Raw genomic sequence first — 23,400 nt, 5'->3', positions numbered from 1 at the left:
CAGATCATTGTAGCAGCAGCCTGTATGCATGTAAGTTATGCTGGTACGTGTCATTGTTTGAGTTGTTTAAGAGCCTCTGTGCCACTTCCAGTCACTCTCAGGGACTCACAGTGTGTGTGTGTGTGTGTAGTCAGACATGGCAGCTATTAAGCTGTCACAGTGGAAAATAGACGTTGCAGCGCCTTCGACGGTATTCCCAGTGTTCCCTGACAGACTTTTGTAGGCTCCCAGAATTCCTCTGTGGGGGCTCAGTGACTGGCGGGTATTGACTGCAGGGGACCGGCGTCTTAGATCTGGCCGTGTGCCAGAGAGGCGGAGAAAGAAAAGAATATGTGTAGGGTTTATGCTATAATCCTAATGGTGTTTGTCAGTGTCCTTATGTGTCTCAGGTCAAAGGTCACAAAGAGAGACAGACGCAGACAGAAATCACACATCGCAGCCCGCTTGTCTTTCTCACTCACTCTGCTTTCACTGTGACCCGATTGATTCACCGTGTGTTACGGACATCACGGCACTTTATCCACACATGTGTGACTCATATATCTTTAGGGTTCAAACACACACGCACACACACCTAAGAACACACGCTTTCAGAAAGAAACAGCGGTTCGTCGAGAAAATTGTGAGACTCTCAGCCAATAACAATTTCACACCCGTGTTGTGAGCAGCTGCGGTGTCGATCAGCTGGCAATCTACGGTGAAAGTGCTTTTTTAAGACCTGAAACGTTGCGTTTCTGCTTCTCCGCACGACACAAGGTGGGAAAAACGCATCGCCTCTGCTCCGTCCTTTTACATTTCAAACACTCAACAGTTAAAGTGGTTCCTGATATTTACAACTCTTCCCTCTCCTCACGACACGACATAAAGCAGTGGAAAGTTAAAGAGCCAGACGAGCTACTCTACATTGTGTTTACAGAGCTAAAAGGGTCCTCTGCCCAGAACTAAAAGATTCAGCCAGGGGAATATATTGCACCCATGTGTGTTGGAACTTCTCCCAATCATTTATGTCCATGCAAATGTTACCATAGCCCGTCTGGATAAAGACTTTGGGAGTGTTGGGGTTTTGATTCCTGGCCAGTGGATTTACAGTTATTTCTGAATCGATCTGTTTTTTCCCGGGCTAAACTGAGTCACTATGAAGCTGGCATCCGTTGGAAGTGATTCACTGATAAATTAATTCTTAATCACGCAGAAGGGTTTAAGTTGATGAATAGATATAACATATCCTTTCTTATTATGCCCAATCCAAGCCGTTCTTACCGTGGTGTCTTTTATTTAGTTTTTTTATCCTTCTTTTTCTCCATCACCAGTGAAACAAAAAAAGAAAAAGAAAGGAATTACCCAGAACTAGAAAAGCTTTATAAAGTGAAAACAAGAAGTCGAGAGCGATGTGGGTCCAAAAGCCTCACAAACCTGCATGACGATTCACAGGGAGAGATGTTGTTTTTGGGATAAGCTTCACGATACACTACAGGAGCCTGTCATCGAGCCACAAACGCACATTATGAGCCGTCACAGCATTCATACTGAGGTGCGAAATGGATGCAACTTCCAACTTGCAAAAAACAACTTACATCCCTCCCAAACTTTGCCTTTTTTCCCCTCCCACCCCTCAAGCCAACCCCTACTCACAAACACACACACATTAAACATGTGTGTGTAAGTGTGTGTGTTTGTGTGTGAGTGTCCTCCCTCCCTCAGTCTCTCCATGGCTGGATTGTGGCAGCAGCTTTTCTCCCCGCGGCAGGGCCGAGCTCTGGCTCTCCTCCACCTCATCGGCCTGCTCTACCCACCCTCGGGTGCTCTTCCCTCGCATACCAAAGCCAGCCCACCCCTTCTGGAGGTAGGACGCCCACATGGTTATGGAAACAAAAAAGAATTAATACATAGCTACATGCCTTTTTAAACTGCAGTTTAATAGTTTATGTGATCTCTGTTCGTGATTCATTTGCATAATAGTCACACTTTAATCATGCATGCTAAAACTTAAATCCTTCGTCAGTATCAGGCAGTGCGGAATAACTGCATTACAGACCACTGGTTTGTTTTAGATTATCTCTTTGTCACTCTAATCATCAACAGATCAAGCGAATGAAAAGCATTAAAAAGGCTGAACCAGAAGAGCCTGTTGAGATAGACATGACATGAAAGCAACAGAGCAGTTCAACTTTAAACATGCAAAAATAGAGACTTGTGCAGAGGAGTGGGGAGCAGAAAGGCTCCCCAACTCAAACCAACTGTTGGACTGGACTGGGGGAGCTGTGGGATTTCCAGCAAGAGAGTGGGAGAAGAGTTGGAGAGCGGGATGGATGAGTGAGAACGAGAGAAAAAGAGCAGCAATAGTGATCCAGCGGAATCTATGGTTACGCTGTTGAAAACGCATGCCAGTGATGGTGAAAGCCATGCCGCAGAGGCACATACAGCGCCTGTGCCTGTGGCTTTGTGTGCGTGAAAGTGTGTCTATGTGTGCATGTGTGTATGTTGGCAGGGCTTTCAGGTGGTGACGGGGAATTTCTCCAGGACTTTCCTGCACGTTGGCTACCATAAGATCGCAGAGATTCCCACAGGAGCACGCAACATCAGCATAAGGGAGACAGTGAAGAGCCGAAACTACCTGGGTATACACACACACACACACACACACACACATCCTTAACATCAGACATATTTTCACCATGACAAACACTGCACTGATGCACGAACATGGGATTTTCCCTCCAGCTCTGCGGACCCAAAGCGGCCTCTCCGTCGTCAACGGCAACTGGGTGATTGACAGGCAGGGCAGCTTCACCGCCTTGGGGACACAGCTGACGTACCAACGACCCAACGAAATCCGCTCTCGCAAAGGAGAGTCCATCACTGTAGCCGGGCCGCTGACCGAGAACCTGCATGTTTATGTGAGCAAGGACTGGAAACGCACAATGGCAGCCGCCCCCATTATTCAAATGTACACTGTACACAAACAATACTACTAGTACTACAATGCTACACATCACCCCATACCCCTCACCCATCCCTCTTTCCCACAGCTGATCTACCAGCAACCAGGTCCCAGTGTATACTATGAGTACATTGTGCCTTTAAAGAACACCCCCCTCACTCCTGAGCCAGATCCACCTTCCGACGTCTTGCCCCTGGGTGAGTGCGCATGCACGCACGCACGCACGCACACACACACACACGCACACTTCTGTTAGAGTGACCCTAAATGACCACGGGGCCATTTTCTCACGTCTGAATATTCTGGTTTTCCCTCAGGGAGCGTAACACATAACAGATGCCTCTGTTTGTGTACACACGTGCGTGTGTTTATGTTTTCAGTTCAGATTTCACTGTAACGCCAATATGTGTCATTTTCAGTTAAATCCTCCTACGAAAATTTGATTAGATTAAATATAGTGCACTATATTTACTCATGATAATAAGAAAAATAAAGGTGAACCAACCAACCAAACAGGTGGAACAATGCAAACAGGAAAGTGAAGGATGTGCCAATTGATCCCAGTCTGTACACACACACACACACACACGCACAGAATTTCTAATGAGCCGGAATGAGTGAAATGACCTGCGTGTGCTATAGATGTGCTGACCCTTTAACATTAATATATTTCACTTTATGCTTCATTCCATCCCATTCCATTACCTATCAATCCAACCTTCCCAATGACTTCACTGCCTTTCTTCTATTACTTGCCTGTCAAATTTGGGTTCTTCCTGTAGTTGACATTAGGCCCATCCCACTCAGGTGAGAAGGACCAGTCAGGTGAGAAGAACCACCAAGGTGAGGAGGACCACTCAGGTGAGGAGGGCCACCAAGGTGAGAAGGGCCACCAAGGTGAGAAGGACCCCTCAGGTGAGAAGGGCCACCAAGGTGAGAAGGACCACCTAGAAGAGAAGAACCACCAAGGTGAGAAGGACCACCAAGAAGAGAAGAACCACCAAGGTGAGAAGAACCACCAAGGTGAGAAGGACCACCAAGGTGAGAAGGACCACCAAGAAGAGAAGGACCACCAAGGTGAGAAGGACCCCTCAGGTGAGAAGGACCACCAAGAAGAGAAGAACCACCAAGGTGAGAAGGACCCCTCAGGTGAGAAGGACCACCAAGGTAAGAAGGGCCACCAAGAAGAGAAGGACCACCTAGGTGAGAAGAACCACCAAGAAGAGAAGGACCACCAAGGTGAGAAGGACCACCAAGGTGATGTCACCAACAATGACATCATCAAACAGACACCCCACCCGAACCAGGTTCCCTCTGACCTCAGCGTGAGCTCTGACCCCGGGCCCACCTACACCTGGACAAAGAGTGGGCGCAGTGAGTGCAGCTCGACCTGTGGTGCAGGTGAGGAAACCCATGTAATTCAAAGACGGGCTGACCGCACATTGAATTGATGCTTTCCAAATTTTTATGCAGCATTTTTTTTATTTGTGCCAAATACTTATTCGGGGCATTTACTGTGCAGGCAGGCTTAAATTAAAGGGGACGTATCATGCTCATTTTCAGGTTAATACTTTTGGGGTTACATTTTGGGTTTCTATTATGCTTATGCTCTACTATGCTTTAAGGTTTAAAAAAACTCATTTTTTTAACGTATTGTCTGTCAGAATATACCTGTATTCAACCTCTCTCTGAAATGCTTCGTTTTAGCTCCTGTCTCATTAAGCCCTCCTCCCGCTCAGTGGGTTCTGATTGGCTCGGGTTTTAAACTTAAATGAAACAGTATGTCACACACCCAAAGGGCTGAGATTGCTGGCAAAATGCACGTGCCTCAACATATTTTTGCTGGTGGATGGACTTCTGTCAAATATGTGTATATATACACAGCCATATTTCTGCAGACAAACGCACATTCACTTGTTTAATCTTCGCTGTGTGTGTGTGTGTGTGTGTGTGTGTGTGTGTGTGTGTGTGTCCGCACACTTGCCAGGCAGGCGTCAGTTACTCTGGAGGTGTGTGGAGAAAGACTCTGAGATGACTGTTCCTGCTGACCTCTGTGACCCCGCCCTTGAGCCAACGAACCAGGAAGAAGATTGCAACACCCAGCCCTGTGCTGCATAGTGAGCAACACACACACACACACACACCTGATGCATACAACGGTGACGAACCATGAGAATGAGACACACGCACCCGTACGACGTTGCATTAGTTCCACATGGTGCTGTTTCTCTCATGGTGAAGCCTTCATCACTCGCACACATTCAAGCCGTAAGTCAGTCGCCACCCGTCAAAGTCAATCGCGCTGACTTGCTTTGGTGTGGCTTCTCGTGCTGAATACCGCGGGATCTCACCAAGTCGCCAAGATGCAGCGGGGTGTTTGCGGAGTAACTGTACGTTTGCTTGTGGGTCTGTCAGATGTTTCGCCCGTGGCATCAGAGATCCCTGATGGCTGTCGGTCTGAAATAGATATGTTTCTATTGGGAACGCAGCAGAAGTAATAGAACGCAGAGAAACATCTGAGCTTGTGCAGCACAAATTGGCTTATTTAGCTTGTCCCTGTTTACGATCTCCTGTTGGAGGCTTACTAATGCCGCTTGTAGACCAGGGTCAACAGGTCACACACAATAACTGTGGTCAAAATGAGGACATCATGCTCGGTCAAACTCTGCTTGAGGAATGTCTTCGCCAAACTCACGTCTCATTGTGCAACCACATCTTCCATGACCGACTGCGAGCTGCTCTTTATTTCCTCTCAACCTTCCCTTCCTTGCTCCGTGATTGTCCGACAGCTGGGACGTGGGGGAGTGGTCGGAGTGCAGCAGGAGGTGCGGACCCGGCACTCAGCACCGCCAGGTCATTTGCCGCCAGGTCACCCGCGTTTGCGCCAACGGGACGGAGACCTCAGTCGCCGTGGCCGAAGAGCTGTGCGGGTCCCCCGACGGGCCGGTGACCACGTCCACGTGTCAGCTGAAGATCTGCAGCCAGTGGGAGACGCGATCTGAGTGGAGCCCGGTGAGATCACACCCATACGCATCAGTACTACTAGAACATGACTCTACCCATAAACAAGTCTTTCAGAACATGTACATTTTCATTAAAAAAACCCCATTTACCTCTCTCCCACTGTCTGTCCCCCCCAGTGTTCGGTGCCATGTGGGGTGGGCCAGCGCAGGAGGGAGGTGGTGTGCGTGAGCAACCAGAGTGACGTGGAGCAAGATGAGGAGTGCAACATCAACCTCAAGCCAGACGCGCTGCAGAACTGTGACATGGGAGCCTGTGCACGCAGCTGGTTCACTTCCCTCTGGAGCCAAGGGGTAACACAGAAACTGTGTGTGTGTGTGTGTGTGTGTGTGTGTGTGAGGGGGAGGAAGTGAAGTCACATATGAATTGGCCCTGATTTAGAGCGTATACGTGTGCGTGCGATATTCTTCAGTGCTCTGCAGAGTGTGGTCGGGGCAATCGAACCCGGACGGCACTGTGCCTGATGGATCACGTGACTGATCTCCCATTGGACAGCTGCGAAGGGGAACGCCCACCAGAGGCCACATCGTGCGAGTCAGGTCCCTGCCAGAACCACCTGGAGTGGTACACCGGACCCTGGGGTCAGGTAAATTGACACGCACACATTGCCACACACACACACAAACACCCTATGAAGACATCCATTTGAAGTCCACCTGTGTGTGTGTGTGTGTGTGTTAAGTGTTCGGCAGAGTGCGGGAACGGCACACAGACCCGGAGTGTGGTTTGCATTTTCAATAGCGATGGTCATGTGGAGGTTGCGGACCGGGGGAAATGCTCCAGTCTCTCTCAGCCAATCACAGCTCAGCCGTGCAGACTGAAGCCATGCGGTGTCCAGTGGTACGTCACAGAGTGGAACACGGTAAGTGTCCTTCCACCGTGCAATGATTAACCCCTCATGTACTACCTAGATAGGCTCTGAGAGATCAGTCAGCATGAAGACATGTGGTTGTTACTTACACCGTTGAAGGGTCAGACTCCATCTGCTGGTGACATATCTGAGAAGAGAGGAGTAGTGGACCTTTAGCTGGGATTGTTTTGTCAAATGATGATCAAATCATCTAGATAATCCACAGATCTTAACCTGAACACTTTATTTCTTTGTTAGAATGTAGTTTTAGTGAAACCTGTACTCAGCGATGTCCCTGGATTATCAAATCAAGAGTGACATTTCTGGAAAGACAATTTGCATTCAAGATTTTATAAATGTCATCTTTACTTGCTTTGAACACCAGAAATTAAATTCTCTTGACATTATTATTATTATGTGCTGGAGGCAGATGTTTCAGAGGTCTGAGGATATTGTTATTTTTGGTAATTTGGGTGAATTGACCCCTTGAAGATGACGGTCCACATGAAGTCCTGAGCATGACTTTATTTATACTGTGTGCACAACTCTTTACCTCTGCCTCCTCTCTCTATCTCAGTGCTCACGCTCCTGCAACGGGGGCTACCGCGTGCGCGAGGTGCGCTGTCTCGCCGACAACGTCAGCCCAAGCGACCGCTGTGAGCCCGGTTTGACCCCGGAGAGCCGAGAGGAATGCAACAGGCAGCCGTGTGGAGCCGAGATCAGTAAGTCTGCCGAGCACGTGTCGTACCTACTACAGCCGCGGTTACCACGCGAGAGCAGCTGTTTGGGGGTGAGATTTCTGTTGATGTTGTTGCCATGATGACGATGGCCTATACCGTCTCAACCGGGAAGAACACGGGGGTCAGGGGGAGGAAATAGCTCTGTTTTTAGTGTCCTCTCTTGGTTTATTGGGGTGCCATGTTCTTTCCATCTTGTCCTCTCAGATCCCGTGACACACACAGGTGGACTTCTTATTTTGGGGGCTTTATAACAAAGGGGAATTAAATAGAAAATAATAAATTAACAATAATTAATAACTAGAAAATTCCGCAGGAAATTTTGACAGTGTGGCTGCTACTGCCCGAAGACGTCGCAATACATGCATTACCGGTGTCTAAGCATGTATTTACAGGGTACACCACATGCTCTGTGTGTTTCACTGTGAGAGACATGGTGAGGATGCATGTACTGGAGGTTTTATATTTCACAGAGGAACAACTTTTTCACAACAGCAATTCAAAACACCAAATGCTCAGCTATGTCTGCTTTGCCAACTCACTGCTCTAAGAGTATTGTGAACAATAGAGTCTGCTGGACTGTCTTTTTTTCCCTATCTGCCTACATATGCCAGCATCAAAATCAGTGATGGTACAGTTATCTGCCATCAATACTTGCCAGCTGTAGTATAAGTTGGGCTTCATAAAAATAAATGCAATTATAATGCTGAAAAAAAAAAAATCCAACCCTGATCTTTAACCTAACATACAGTCCTGAACCAACGCTGTTAATACTGTAATAGCTATAAAACGTTGTTCATAGACCAAACTTGGTAAAGAACCAACGGGCTGACAACTACAAAGTGGCTTCATTCAGTTAGCAGAACAGTATGAAAGGACTCTGGCATTGGATCACACACACGTTTTTAACATACACTGGCAGCCTCTGGACATGACTTGCTGATGAATCCATGTGCTAACTATTTGAAACGAGTGCCTTCATTTAGTTAACATAACAAAAAGCAACTGAATCTAATGCCAAACGTCAACACCTTTATACAGTAATTTACGTTCGAACTATTTTGCAAGAGTTTGCAGTTTTGGTGGGACTTTGTCTTGTGCCAAGCAGCCTTGCCCATAACATTGTATTAGCACCAACACCCCCAAGGGTGTAGTAGATAGCCCCGAGTGGAAGAGTGTACTTTGCGTCTCCCGTTGTCCCCCTCACTTTGTCTCACTTGCTCCTCTTTCTCCCCTCACAGATCCATCGTGCAGCGACCAGTATCACAAGTGCATGGTGGTGGTTCAAGCCCGGCTCTGCGTGTACACCTACTACAGGAGCGTCTGCTGCGCCTCCTGCTCCCGAGTCCAGAAAACATACCCCAGCTCACTCCTAAAGAACCACATCCGCAGGTGATGCCGCTGAATGGAGAGCACGGTTCAGCATCCAGTCGGTTCGGCCTGCGACAGATTCACCGACCGGCTGCTCTCTTCTAACTTGTTTTGTCTTCACACCAAACTGGATGAACCTGAAAGTTTTGAAAAATCTTGTGACAAAACACACACACACACACACGCATTTTGTGAGAATTTGACGACATCGAAATTTCGAGTCAGGGTTCCTACGCTATACAGAAAAGTATGGAGTTTGATTTGAGTCATTTTCAGGTCTGGATAATATGTTAAAATGAATGGAAAGTATTTGTTTCCAGACTATTGCCCCTATTCTGTTTTTCTAAAATATGAAATTCAGAATGTTTCAAAAAATAAGTTGATGATAAAGCACAGGCAGTGTCTTTTCTCATGGCGGTTGGTTGGTATTCACCACCATGTGAGAGAGCCAGATGGAGCTTGGCAAGGAGTAGCCTATAAAGAGCGACACAACATCAATGGACGATTAGTTCCGTGGTGGATTGTACATGAACATCCCCTCTGTTAGTTTGGTTTCAATTCATTTGTATGAGACAAGCTATAATCCTCTGGCCACATACATGCCAACACAATTTATTCACATAAACGGTTCGATCCTTGACTGGGACGTGTCGAACGTGTCGAAGACTCTGAACCCCCGGCTCCCCGGGCGCTTGTCATTGGCAGCCCACTGCTCCCTATATACAGGGATGGGTCAAATGCAGAGACAAATTTCTCCTTCCGGGATCAATATAGTATCATAAAAATTTGAAAAATTTGATTCTGGAAAAGTATGAAATATGTAAAATGGGTGGGAACCCTGATTTCATTCTCAGAGTAACTTTAAACCGGACCGGTCACATTTATGATGAGCTTGTATATTAATTCTTAATAAAGAGTGTATAACTTGTGGCACAAAGCTGCTGTTCGTTGTATTATTACAGATGTTGTAGACATGATTTAACAGAATGTATTATATTGTTTGCTCCCCACCCCACCACCAATAAGACCATTACATCACTACAAACAGTCCCAACCATTATTAACACTGACCTTGAATAGTTCAGTTATACCCCAAAGCAACATGTGTGCTGCTGGGGAAATCTTGTGTTTTCAACACATATTAAAAAGATAGTTAAGCTGGCAAAGGGTCAATTTAAAAGTGGCCAAAAATTCAAAACACATTCGAAATATCATCCACTCGACGTCAAATGAATATGTTGCCTGCTGTTGTGAAAGGTTTGTTTACATCAGTACAAACAGTACATCATGGAGTGTACTATCTTGTTTTGTAAGGTAATTAGCAACCAATAACATAAAAAAGCAACTCTGAATGGAAAGTGAAGACTAGGTTGGACATGTCACTCTGCACCACAGCACCCAGTCAAGAAGAGGTCACATTAGCTCCGTCACGCGTTCGTGATAGTAATACTGTTGCTTTAATGGGACAGCCGGGCCGACAGCATGTAAAAGGCCAGAATTCAATCACGAGTACTTAAATTTTTTTTTTTTTTAAAACACAGAAAGGAACATTAAATGCAGACTCTGTAGTAACGTCCCCGAGGTCTCTCTTGTGTCCGGAGATGCAAGGCTGCAGTTGGTCCGTGCTGGTTCGGCTGCTGCGGGTGTGTGACGGGAGAACAAGTGTTCAGGGCGAGCCTGGGCATCGAGGGATGGCGGGTCCACATTCACCAACAATATCCACGTGTGTCGCGACTAAATTGCTCAGACACCGCTACCCCCTCCAAAAAAACATTCAAGGCTCGTTTTCCATGCTCAATAACCGTAACCCATTCTAGATATATATACATTTTTATTTTTTTTACCAATAGACACCGAGCTGGGGTTTTGTGAACAGAAATGGCAGCCACTTGTATTTTTTTTTTTTTGCCATTTCGTTTTTACTCTCGATAGCTCCGTTTTGCTTTGTCCTTGGCATTGAGTACCAGACAATACAAGAAGTTAAAATAAATGTTAATGTATTTAACAATAAACTGTTTTAAAAACATACTCGTTAGATTCCCGCCCCTAGCCCCCCCCTCCCCCACCCCTTATTGTCCTAGAATTGAACAATCACCATTTATACAAGTCAGTTCTGAAAATACAATGGCAAGTGACACTTTCCACTAAAATCTCATTGTGAGAAACTAAAATATATATTTCAACCCCCCCCCATCTGATTTGTTCAGCTTATCAAATGCTATGACTTTGTTTTTCTCCGTCGCGTCGTACCAACATTCACCAATTTTGATATCGTAGAAGCTTTACAAAGACATAAATATAGTAGGATACAATCCAGTAAAAAATAGAAAATAAAGTCGATCGTTTTTTTACTGAATGATAATTTACCAGATGCAAACCCAGAAACGGATCTTTGACACTAGGTCAAATGATAAAATAATAGCCAAGTGTGGAACAGCTCGGTCCCAGATAACTCACTACTTCCAGGAAGTAGCGCGCTACGTGCAGGACTATAGGCAAAATGTGGGTGTCCTGCGCGACACACAGTCAATGTGTGCTATTCAAGTGCACTCGTTTGGGTGTTATTATTATACCAGCGAGACGTTAAGCTGAGGAGAACTTGAAGGCACAATTATTTGAGGCAGAATATGCCTCGAGAATCAAACAACGGCTGTAAAAGGAGATTCACTTATGACGAGTAGTTCTCTTGAATACCTATGTTGAATACACTTATTGTACGTCGCTTTGGATAAAAGCGTCTGCTAAATGACGAATGTAATGTTGTAGTATCAAGGGGGTACGATTCGAAAAAGAAGGGGAAAATAAAGGTTTACAGTTTCAGGTATGGTTTAGGTCTGAGAACGACGAGGCAGTGAATCAAGTTAAGGCCAAATTACTTGGGATCGTCCAATCAGAACGCTCCAACAGTAAAGATGATGTTGGACCTGACTAATCACACCGATTTGCAATACGATATCAGTTTTAATACCAGAACTCCTTTTTGTATTTTGTCTTAGCCTGGCTCGCTACATAGACATTTCTTCTCACGCTTACCGGTAAGTCAATTATATTAAACAAGGCTTCTTCTTCTTTTTGCTGTTCTCTCAGAGGTTGTTATTATGCACAATAATGTATGTTACAAGAATATACATTAGCTTCAGTCTATAATATCTCAGTAAGGAGTACATCCAAGCATTCAGGTTGAGGACTTTGGCTTTGAAAAGTTAGTCTACATATGCACAGATATGAAACACACATAGAAAATGCACCATAGGAAAAAAAAAAAGGAGGGAAAGAAAAAAACAGAAATAGACTAAATGGCTCATGCTGATCTACTGTCACGTATGACCATTTGCTCACAAACAACCATTTCCTCTTAAAAAAAAAAAAAAAACGTTTTCAAGTTTTAACCTTTTCACACCAATCACATGACCAGCGATCACAGACGTGTCGAGGGTCGAAAAGCAACAAGAAATTGAAAGTAAAAGGGTTTGGAGGGCTTCAAGGGGTAAAGTTCAAGTTTGTCATTCCTCATGTGCAAGTCAATATAAAAATGCTACAACTCGTACAACTCTTGTCAACAAGACATGTTCAGGGCAGGCCAAGTCCCCCCTGTAGTTTGCTAAATAAAAAGGGGCGTGGAAAGGGGCGTGGAAATTGGCAGGACAGCTTGCGCAAACATTGACGCAACACGCAGTCTCCACTCCCTGTAGGTCTGGTTTATTTCCCCCTCCGGCTCGTCACCTCCTCCGTCGATCTGTTCACGTGAAGGAGGAGCAACCGTGGCAGTCTGTGGGTACATCCAAAGTCTCTTAATTGCATCCCCGTTTCCCTCACTTGGGTCCTTTCCTTGCGTCTTAGTCCCTCCCACCAGGGATGCATGGAGGAAACCATGCAAGGAGAGAGGAACTAGGAAATATGTTTTAAGATACACGAGACGTCCTTTCCTCTGAAGCGTCACGTGAAGCCACGTCTGTTTCTGATGAGGGAGGATCAGCTGATCACAGCTGGAGAGACTTTTGAGAAGTTTGTGTCTGTTCACATGATCACTGTACTTAATAATAGTAACTAATAATACTAATAAAGACGCACAGTAATCACCACTGTAGAGGTGTTTCTCTCTGTAGTGTTAACAAACTGTGTCCCGTTTAGAAGCTCAGGATCCATTTCTACCGGTGGAATGTGATCGTCGTATTTATGAATTATTTGCATCTGTACGTTTTGAAATTGTGGCGTCATTATTAAATAACCCAGAATATGATTATTGTTTCTCTTAAATGATAAAACTCAAACACTCAGGAATGACGTAATGAGATTATATATATATATATATATATATATATATATATATATATATATATATATAAATTGTTTCGTCTCTCCAGCTCTCTCTGACTTTAATTGTATTCATAATAAATGTTATTGAGGGAAATATCAGATCATGAAAACACAAATCTTTCTAATAAATGAAGAAAGTTGTTTGTGGTTGTTTTGTTGTTCAGACTACAATGAATATTTATTTAAACCAGATGTTGAATCAGAAACCTAATCAAATATAAAGCTTGAGTTTATTCTGTGATCTGTCTTCACTCTGGTGTTAAACTCCAGTCAGTCAGTCCGATCAGCTGCAGCGTCCAATCACATAACTGATGAACAATGAGGGGGCGTGTCGGCCGTTAAAAGACTTCCTGGAAGTCCGCTCTCGTGGTTCCTTGCTCACGGCTCCTCCGAGGTCCCTCCTCCCTCCTCGCTTCTCCGAGCTAAATAAGAGCTTTGGGACGGCCGCCAATATGGCGACGCAGAACAACTTCCGGTTCAAGCGAGGATTGAGGAGCGAGGAAATGAGAATTTAGAGACTTGGGATGTACCCCGTATCATCACTTCAAGAGCCAAAACAAACATCTCCATCCTTTTGTCTCTCCTATGGCAGAAGAGTCATCTGAAACGTCCTTCCTCACTCTTTTCCTTCCTATGACTTCGGCTCAGGTTCGGCCACCCCGTTCCGCTTCTCTCTCTCCCTCCGCGTGTCCCTCACTCGCTGTCAGTCTCTAGGTCGGAGTCGGACCACTGCACTGGGCTCAGTTTGCCGTGGCGCTGGGCGTACTCGACGACCGCCGTGTAGCAGAAGTAGTACTGGTCCCAGGTCTGGATGCTGAACGCCCGCTGCGTGCGCATGCGCCGCACCGTCTGACGGACATTGACCGTGGCGATGTCCTCCAGCCGGGACAGGCAGATGTCCAGGGTGCAGAACGTGCCTGGTCGGGGAGCATAGGTGGACAGAAAGAAGACGGACAGGTTACACAAGAAGAAGTAACTCGTACTAAAGCAGGTGATACACTACAATTACCGCTTCGCCGTTGTATGCCTCTGCCAACCAGTCATGTTACGGCTAAAATGTCTTCACGTCATCATTTAAGACATTTGTGTGATATTGTCATCAGATTATGAACCTTGAGTTATGGCCATGAACTTGTTCTGTGAGGTCACAGTGACTTCTGACCACGAAATTCTAAAAAATGTGTTTCTTGTTATACAGCGACACTGTATGCCAACACAGTCACATACCTCACAGTAACAAGGTCTCTGCATAAACACAACGGTATGTCTCAGTGGTACATTTTTGTTTACCTGTGCGGCCAATGCCGGCACTGCAGTGCACAACCACGGGGGGGCCCCCTGGAGGCCCCGTCCAACTGGAGCCCAGGCTCTGGACTGCAGCCTCCCTCCTCTGAAGCACGTGCTCACGGAAGTCCAACATGGCAGAAGCACATTTGGGCACGCCGAAGTCTGGCCAGCTGACGTAGAGGTAGTGGCACACCTCCCGTCTCTCTCCAGACTGAGGAGAAGTCACAGAGGTTCACGGAAGAAAGAACAGCAAGATATCAGACTCTCTTTTGTAGCGGCATGTACGAGCATGAGGGACAATATCCACGGCAAGTAATATTCTTAAATGACATGGAATTGGTGGGTATAAACTGAATAGATCCACCTGACGAAGCCACCCAACAACCTGGAGTTCTCTTTTATTCAAATGTTTAAAACCTCTGAAGCCAATAAAGATACTTTTTATTTCACCATCTCAAATGAACACAGAGATTTTTTTTAAAGTCCTAATGCAGTTGGTGTGACTTACCTGTGTGTTGTAAAGTTCAAGATGGGAGAGCTTGAAGTCCTGGAAGGCCTGGATGTGCGTGTTCCTGACCAGGAAGTATCCGTGCTGCTCGGTCCGGCCCTCCTCCAGAGGCCAGTACTGACCACACTTGACTCGGCCGCGCTCCACCACCCTGAGACGCACAGAACCACACGGCGTTTTGAGGAACTGTTGTCACTTGGGCTACCACTTCTGACACTGAAGTGACTCGGCCGTGAAAAGAGTCTCACCTGGTGGTCATGACAATGATGAGTACCATCTGTTCCCACACCATGCGCCAGAAGTCACCAAACGTTTTTGGCAAAGGACCTGAAGGACACAAGAGAGTGGGCTTAGAGCAGAAAGAAGTGATTATTGCATGGACGACAATAAACAATGGGGCCGTAGGTTTTTTTGTCAACAGTTGCTCACCTTGAGTTGCAATGTAGGCGTTGCTCCTCTTGTACCCGTCCATGAAACTGCCGTTGATGTAATCTGATGTCTGCAAAACACACAGCAGAAAAAAAAGGGGTGAGACTCAAAGGTCGGTGCTCGGATCGACTGGCTCCCGTAGGACGACATTGAACATTACTATCAGGGGTGCAACGGATCGCGGTCACGGATCATCAATGAAAAAAAAGGGAGCGTATCTATAACTTTTACAGATGCTCTCAGCTCTTATTATGTTTTTCTTCCGTCGATAAGCCATATCGGCGGATACAGTTTTTGTTGTAGTTTTGTTTTGTTCCAGCAGCTGGTTTAACGAGGCCATTGACAATTGTTTTTCACCATTGTCCCAAAAAATGATTTCAACCACCACAACAGATTGTTTTTATTGATACATTAGTAGTTTTGATGTATTATAAGCAGCTAGTGTTAGGAAGTTTAACGTCTCATAATTCTCTCTCTAATATCTATTTTATATTGCTGTGAAAACAACTTGGTTTATTCAGGTTTCTCACCAAAAACTACATTTTACAAGATTGCATTTGAACACATCATGACAACGTTATAATTTACTTTTGCCCAATACTCACTTTTACTGAATAGAGAATGAACGCATCATGATGTAACTCAACAGAACCTCCGTAAGTTAGCGGTTAGCTCCGGTGCTGCTAACGTTACTAGCGCTCCTGCAACACAGATTTGTTGAACGGTCACAATGTAGCATTCTGAGAGATCAGCGACGGGAGCCGTACGGATCACTGATCAGCTACAGTCCGTTACACGCTCATTCCTATTGGCCTATTTTAGACCAGTCACTTAATTGCAGTAAGCTGGAGTCACATAACAATGTCAATCGTTACAAATAACACGAAATGAATCTAAAGCTGATTCAGTCAATCTTAAAATTCTTTAGCTATTGAGATTAATTTAGTAGCCAACAACAACATGTGCTCTAAAGCCAGACCACTTCTCTTATTTTGTCTGAGGGACTTTTTACAACCTGGTTTGATTCCATTAGTTTTTTGGCCATCATTACAATAACATTGTACTCATTTTACAAAAATAAGACACAGGTTGCCAAATAAAAAACAGGCCTTTCCTGTTAACCACAAAATACGATACGGTGAAGCATTCCACCTTCCAATCCCGCACAGATACAGCAGATTAGGACGAAGACATCACAAAGAGACCCGAACTCTCCAACATTTATGTGTACCGCTGATGTTTTGCTCATATGCTCAGTGCCCACCACTAATTACATCCAACATAAAAACATTACATTCTCTGATTTGTTACTAAAACATACTTCTTATGAGAAGGTGGAACAGAGGCCTGAGGTTGGCAGCAAAGTCACAATTCAACGGCAAACATCCCTAAAATCATCCGTCATCAACAAAGTAATAGCTTTTAGCGAAACTTTGTGAACTAAATGAATCTGGAGATCACTGAAATCAGAGAGGGCGCAGTAATGTTGGATGGATTGGTAAATACCTCGTCATCACAGAGCTGGCAGAGTCGCACCCGTGACTGGTCCAGGCAGAGGACATCACTGTACCGGTTCTTTATCTGATTGGACAGTTTCCTGGAAAAGGCAGAATTGAATACAATGGTGACGTGAGAGATGTTAAACAGTGGGCTGATGCGTTATCCGTCACGTACATTTCCTTCGCTTTGGTACAGAGAGACTGAAAATAAAGCACACAGAAGAAAAAATGAATGTTTTTATCTCTTACTTGGAGTAGTCAAAGGTGCCGGCTGGTGGCTCCTTCCGGATCTCCTCGTACTCCTGATAAATCCCCTTCTTCTTCTTTCTCTTCACGTACTCCACTAGATCGTGCACCGTCATGCCCCCCTGCTCTGGCACGTGAATAGATGCCTCCACGCAGCTGTCCTCGTCATCGGGGCCCCACGACGACGACAGGGGCGGGGACTGGGACGACGGCTGGTGCGGCGGGCGAGGCAACGACTTCTGGGGCAACGGAGGCACCCCTTCTTCTTCTTCGTCTTCTTCCTCCTCCTCCTCCTCGCTCTCCTCCTCCTCGCTCTCCTCCTCTTCGTCTTCCTCCCTGGCGTCGTCACTCAGAGACCCGCGGGCGGAGTCTGTTACCTTCCCGTCCATGGTGTCGTCATCTCCTACCTGGGAGAGGGGCGTCTCTGGGGGCGTGTCAGACTGGGGAGGGGCTTGGCGACCACAGGCGTTCATGTTGGCGTTGGGACTCGTGCTGCCGACGGCCACGCTGGCCCCGCACACCGCTGAGCCATTCCAGTGTTGGTGGTTCCCCTGCGGCTTGTTGGCAGCAGACTGCGGGCTCGGTTGGTACTGACCTAGGTCTTGAGTCCTGCCCTCAGACACACCGCAGTGGTTGTGCGAGTTGGCATTGCTGTCATCAAAGCAGTTTGAGTTAGCCCCGGCTAACTCGGAACCCAGCTGCGTGCTGATGTGGCCGTGGGGGGGTGTGGCGCCTGCGCTCGCGTTGCTGCACTCCAACCTGTAGGAGCGCAGCAGCCTTCCCACGCAGTCGTGCGTGTCGTGCTCTTGCGTGTCGCCCGGAACAGTGTTTGTGTGCGCGTTGATGCACGACTGGATCCAAGCCACGTGGCTGTACTGGGATGTCCCGTCCAGGTGCTCGGGGAGGGAGGAGACTGGGATGTGACTGGCCAGCTCGTGAGCTTTCACTGTGCACACCTGGCGGATGGGGAAGAGAGAAAGCGCTTTTCAAATGACGACCAAACGTCATTACGACATGACGAAATTCATACGGAAAACAAACACACATACCCTCTCTCTCAGCTTCTCGCGCAGAAACAGGCGGAGGACCGTGAAAGGGGCTCGGAACCATAGAGGCGACGACACAATGAAGACACATTTTAGACGAGCTGGAAATGCCCCCTAGGAAATACATCCAAATGATGAAAAGGGTCTCTTTATTTCAGAAAGACCTTTTTGACACTGACAACTTGAGATCTGAGAGCAACAGAAGCAAGTTTCTTGTATTTACCTTGAGCAAATTGAGGATCTTTTCACAGAGCTCGTAGTCAAAGTTGCCATAGCTGGAGTTGGTCATGTCGTAGATAAATATGAGTCCGTCTCTTTGAGTTTGTGCACTGTTGAGCAATGAAGAAGAAGAATAAGAGGGGCCAAAAGGAGCATGCCATAAGTAATAAATATCATTTTCTAACATACTTGAGAGAAAACGTGCGGCGTGTTCACAGCAAACGCCAGTCGAGCGTCTTGCGTCCAGACCCGAAAAAAGCATGAATTCAGACTTTTTACAAATCAGCATCCTTTTTATCTGTTAACTGCAATGAAATCATGGTAAAAATCTGTTTATTTTGGGTTGATACAGCTGTAGTAAACCAGCTGACGTGTTGCTTGCTAGATACAGTGAATACTCCAGATGAAATCCAGACAGGACAATGTTTGGTTTTCTGACACATCTGGAACTTCCACAACATGTACAAGGCAGCAATAGTGGCTATAATGTCTGCCATGGTTGACGAAAAGTTGTTTGTCTCCAACTGACGCAAATAAACACAAAATGAGCCATGTGAGTAGCGCGAGGCAGAAAATCCGCTTTGCTTTTGGTGTGAACACGGCATTAGAGATCCGGTAATGTTTAGTTGTATGTATGACGGTAGGGCATCACCTCTCTATGGCTTTGTCCAGCTGATAGATGATGGCCTGCAGCACAGCTTTGTGGGTGGTGACGTCTGACCGATGGAGACGAGCCGTGAAGAGCGCTAGAGCGGCGCCCTTTGCATCACGGCCAGGCTGGTGGGGACATGCAACAAATCATCATACATGCAAACTCTCATCAATTGTGCATCCGTTCTTTGGATTTGTGAGAAAGGACGGCTATAAATTCAGATTATGAACGTGCACATTTTCTGGCCATCTTTTACTCCACCTACGTTCACAAAAAGACAGAGGCAGGGATACACGTGCCGACTGACGTACAAAATGACCAGCATGCGCATCATTTTCTGGGTATCCTGCAGGGTGGCTCACAATTGCATCCGCACTCACCAGGACCGTAAATTTGCCACTCAGCAGCTCGGAGCGTAGGGGCTCCTCGTCAGGGTTGATATTGATGATGCCCTCTTTGATTCTTGTGTTCTAATTTTGATATATGATGAGAGAGACAGGGGAGGGAAGCGGACAGTCATTAGCGTGCAATTTAAAACAGTATGCACAAAAACAGCATCTAAAACTTTTTAACAATGGCGTGCATCACGCTGCACAAGCATGCTGCTTTCCAGTTTACAATAAGAGCGTTTTTATTGACGGATTCCAGTTTATACTCCACCAAGAAATAAGCCTGAAGACATTTTTCGCAATTCAAATACCAAATTGCAATATTGAGGAAAAAGGTCAGGTCGTAAAACTAGAAATTGAATATCTTCTCAAGATCATTTAGCCCTAACGAAGACATGAAGGGTTCTGTTGATAATCGAAATATTCATCTCCGTTTTGTCACGGATCAAAGCACAGTACCTTGTATGCTTCGAAGAGGTTGGTGGCTCTGGAGACGTCAAACTTGCGGGCCATAAGAAACTTTACAGCTGTGGGCTGGGACACAAGCCCAGCGCTGTGAGGCTGCTCCCTGCTTCGCACCTCACCCAGGAACTCCTCCACAGCCTGGACAAACGAGAGAACGGAGGAGACAGAATGACAACGATGAGGTGTGACAAAGAACAGAGAGAAGCTAGGTCAGACAACTGGAAGACAAAGAAAACGCACGAGTCTCTTGAGTTCTCTGCCTGCCAAAGTTACAACAAATGTGTGATGCAGATGGAAGCGGCAGGCTGTGGCCCTGGACGATGCAGAGGACACTCAAAACGCCAGGAGACAACAGTCGGCTTGTTGTCACCACGGTGAGAGTCTGTCCTCCAAATATGAAACCAGCACAAGGAGAGTCTATGAATGGGTGGATCGGATTAACTCATCAGCTACGTACAAAACTTTAAATCTACTCCGCTGCGGGACACAGAAGAAGATGCCAAGTGAAAAACTAATCCAAATGCATGGGTTTCCCTATGAATTCTTTGAGAGATGTGAAGATGTGCCCAAACCCTGACGCAGCTCGTCTCAGGATCAATTTTTGTTCTTCGATGACGGGTAAACATAGACACTCGTTATGACTATTGGTGTAACGGATCGATCCGTGATCCGTTCGGATCGATCCGTGCGGATCACCCCTCACCAGTTCGGATCACCAGAGTATATTTTTTCTTTTCACTTTACAGTGCAATCATCATAGTGTGTAATAAAGTTTTACTGCTGCTGTTCCTTTTCAAGGAACAAGTCCCCGAATATCATTGCAGAGTGTCAGTGAACAGATATAAAGCAGTCATTTAAGTCGCAAGTTTGGGAGCATGTTGTCTTCCCTGTAATTTATAATGACTGATGAGGGTGGTGGACAAAACCATTACGGTATGTAGGCTTTATTTAAAGACAAAGACATACGATAACGGCAATACATCGGCATGTCCACACATATGAAGAGCCACCATCCCGTCTGTCAGCGACGGGGACACTCCGGTGTGGAAAACAAAGGATTTTAAAATCTGGTTAAAATGCTTGAGCCACGCTACAAAATCCCCTCACGCACACCCACTTCAGTGTGAAGCTTGTTCCAGGCCTCTATGAAAAGGAAAAGACTGACCGCTTTCACCACAGCAGAGTGGAGATTCATAGTCTGGTGCTGCAGACACGCCCCCTTTGTGAGAGTCACAGACACACACCTGGGGCAGGTGCTGACAGAAGTATCAGAGTGGAAGCTAGACAGGCCCAATAGCAATATTTTATGTAAGACTATAGCCCAAAGTTCTTTTCTTTAAGTGCTCTTGAAGTTATTTAATTAAGAACGTAATGGAAAGCAAAGTTATATTTGTCTCCTCCCCTTTTCTTTGTTGATCCGAAAAATGATCCGAACCGTGAGGTTTGTGATCCGTTGCACCCCTAGTTATGACTATGTCATTCACTGTGGAAATAAATAGCATCCTGCTCTACTTTTTACCTGAATGTTCTATTTCATAATAGATAGATTTTGTAATATGTTATTTTGTTCATGATGTCAGAAGGAATGTCTTTATTGAAGGTAGTGTGGCACACTCCCGCATTATAACACTGTAGTCGGCACAAAACTGAGTCTAAACAAAAAAAAAAACTATATATGTGGTCATTTATCCAGTCACAACACCTGGACTTAAAAGTAATGTGTGATTTAAAAGGTACTTAGAAGTTTTGTTACTGCACCACATGTTTTCCTCTGAATTCATGTTGCCAAAACATAAGTAAAGCTGGAATAAACTTCAGGATTTGGGGCACTATAGCACGCCTGGGAAGGGAACACTTAAATCACAACCCTAACGTTTGCTACCACAAGTGTCTGAACACTGGGATGGTTGCTAGCCTTTGTCGGGTTAATCCAAGGCAAAGGCAACAAGTCGTTGATTTCAGCAGAGAGCTAAACCTTCAAAAGGTTTGCAACAGCAACTCTGGGAAAGTGATGTCAGCTACCAAGAGACACACGGGCATATCTGGTGAGCAGTAAAGCTACAAGCGTGTCCTGTAAATAAGCATACAGATCAGTTAACCTTGCGAATGCTTCATAGAGATAAAATAAGTAGCTATGCAACGAAGCTGTCATCGCAATTAATGCGTGACATTTGATGTTTGCTCTGAAAGCCGGGCCGGCCCCCTTTACTAGAAAGTGATGGCAACAACAATGCCAGGAACCGGAGGATCACTTCTGTGAATTCTCGACCGTAAATCTGATAACGTTAGGCAGAGCACTACGAGCTAACCAGCTAGTTGGCTCACAGCAAACACTCCCGTTGTCCGTCTTAACCGTGTCATGGTACATAATGACAATAACAACTGAAGGTAATCAGTGTTTGGTCGTTTTTAATCTTCACACTTTGACCAATATGACTTTAAACGCGTAGAAAGACAGCTGTCGAGAAAATTCCCTGCAAGTCAACAATAGCTATTAGCATTAACTAGCAGCTAGGTTACATGTGGCAGCTGGATGGCTAACGATACCGTTTAAGACACGAGCAGCCACATGCATGGAGCAAAACATAGGGACCTCAGTGTCGCTACTTGACATTAGCGACAAGACCATATCTACATGAACAATTTACGGTCTCCGTAAAGCTGGGTTATCAGGGAAGCGAGCGTTTGTGGCACACAGCCAGTTAAGTGATCCTTACTACTGCTAGCAAACGCAATCATCCTAACACACATGCTAACTGCTGTCAGTCACACCGGAGTCAGTCGGCTCGGGAGGGTGCGAACGGGCCAGGGCTGTTTACGAGACCATGTCGTTCCGAGGGACGTTCACCGTGACAAAACATACGGAAAAAATCCCCGGTGAGAGAAGAACTGAAGGTAACACGTGTACACACTAAACACGACGGGGAGATGAGGAAAAAAATCCGTAAAGAGACCCTTACCAGCTGCTCCTGAGGTGTCAGGGCTTCCGCCATCTTGAAGCCTCCGCAACGTCGCAGCGGGCGCGCCCACCAGCCGCTCAGTCACGTGACACCCCGAGACTGCCCATAAGCATTCATATGAAGGCAGATTTTACCACCGTGAATAGAAAATCTGCGTTTATCAATGCTGCTACTGACAATTAATAAACTGTAGGCTATTTGTCCATACATATACCCATTCGATTGATAAACTGAATCAGAATAATTGACTGACCACATCCAGTTCAAAATCTTTATTGTATTTAAATACTTTCAAAAACTATATGTTTCATCAACTTCACTACATATTTCCTTCATTCTTAAATGTGTATTTCATTCAACCATAAACATGTTGTTCATCCAAACGTATATTTATAAGACTGTCTATTCAATATCACTAGAAGTATGATCAACACTGTTGCTAGTATTCGCTACAGCAGTGCGC

The 23,400-nt window shown here is 45.7% G+C and overlaps 2 protein-coding genes across 2 annotated transcripts; one reads left to right on the top strand and one right to left on the bottom strand.

The window, feature by feature from the left end:
- Window positions 1–1,708: 1,708 nt before the first annotated feature.
- adamtsl7 (ADAMTS-like 7) lies at window positions 1,709–9,846 on the top strand (the record flags this gene model as incomplete). The annotated part of the gene is made up of 12 exons (XM_079278615.1): window positions 1,709–1,843; window positions 2,489–2,618; window positions 2,722–2,897; window positions 3,030–3,138; window positions 3,749–4,342; window positions 4,929–5,058; window positions 5,731–5,953; window positions 6,082–6,255; window positions 6,375–6,548; window positions 6,645–6,824; window positions 7,390–7,534; window positions 8,791–9,846. The coding sequence occupies 12 exons, from the start codon at window positions 1,709–1,711 to the stop codon at window positions 8,943–8,945; spliced, it is 2,325 nt and encodes a 774-aa protein (XP_079134741.1). The 3' UTR covers window positions 8,946–9,846.
- A 3,443-nt stretch (window positions 9,847–13,289) lies between these two features.
- ptpn9b (protein tyrosine phosphatase non-receptor type 9b) lies at window positions 13,290–22,970 on the bottom strand (the record flags this gene model as incomplete). Its single annotated transcript, XM_079278614.1, has 13 exons — window positions 13,290–14,154; window positions 14,528–14,735; window positions 15,033–15,183; window positions 15,281–15,359; window positions 15,462–15,531; window positions 16,968–17,058; window positions 17,210–18,162; window positions 18,256–18,366; window positions 18,476–18,581; window positions 19,124–19,248; window positions 19,504–19,593; window positions 19,972–20,115; window positions 22,938–22,970. The coding sequence occupies 13 exons, from the start codon at window positions 22,968–22,970 to the stop codon at window positions 13,931–13,933; spliced, it is 2,385 nt and encodes a 794-aa protein (XP_079134740.1). The 3' UTR covers window positions 13,290–13,930.
- Window positions 22,971–23,400: the final 430 nt, after the last annotated feature.

This window comes from Melanostigma gelatinosum (genome assembly GCF_949748355.1).
Source record: "Melanostigma gelatinosum genome assembly, chromosome: 11".
Lineage (NCBI taxonomy): Eukaryota > Metazoa > Chordata > Actinopteri > Perciformes > Zoarcidae > Melanostigma > Melanostigma gelatinosum.
Note: the sequence above shows the minus strand (reverse complement) of the source record. Positions and strands in the feature narration are given on the sequence as shown.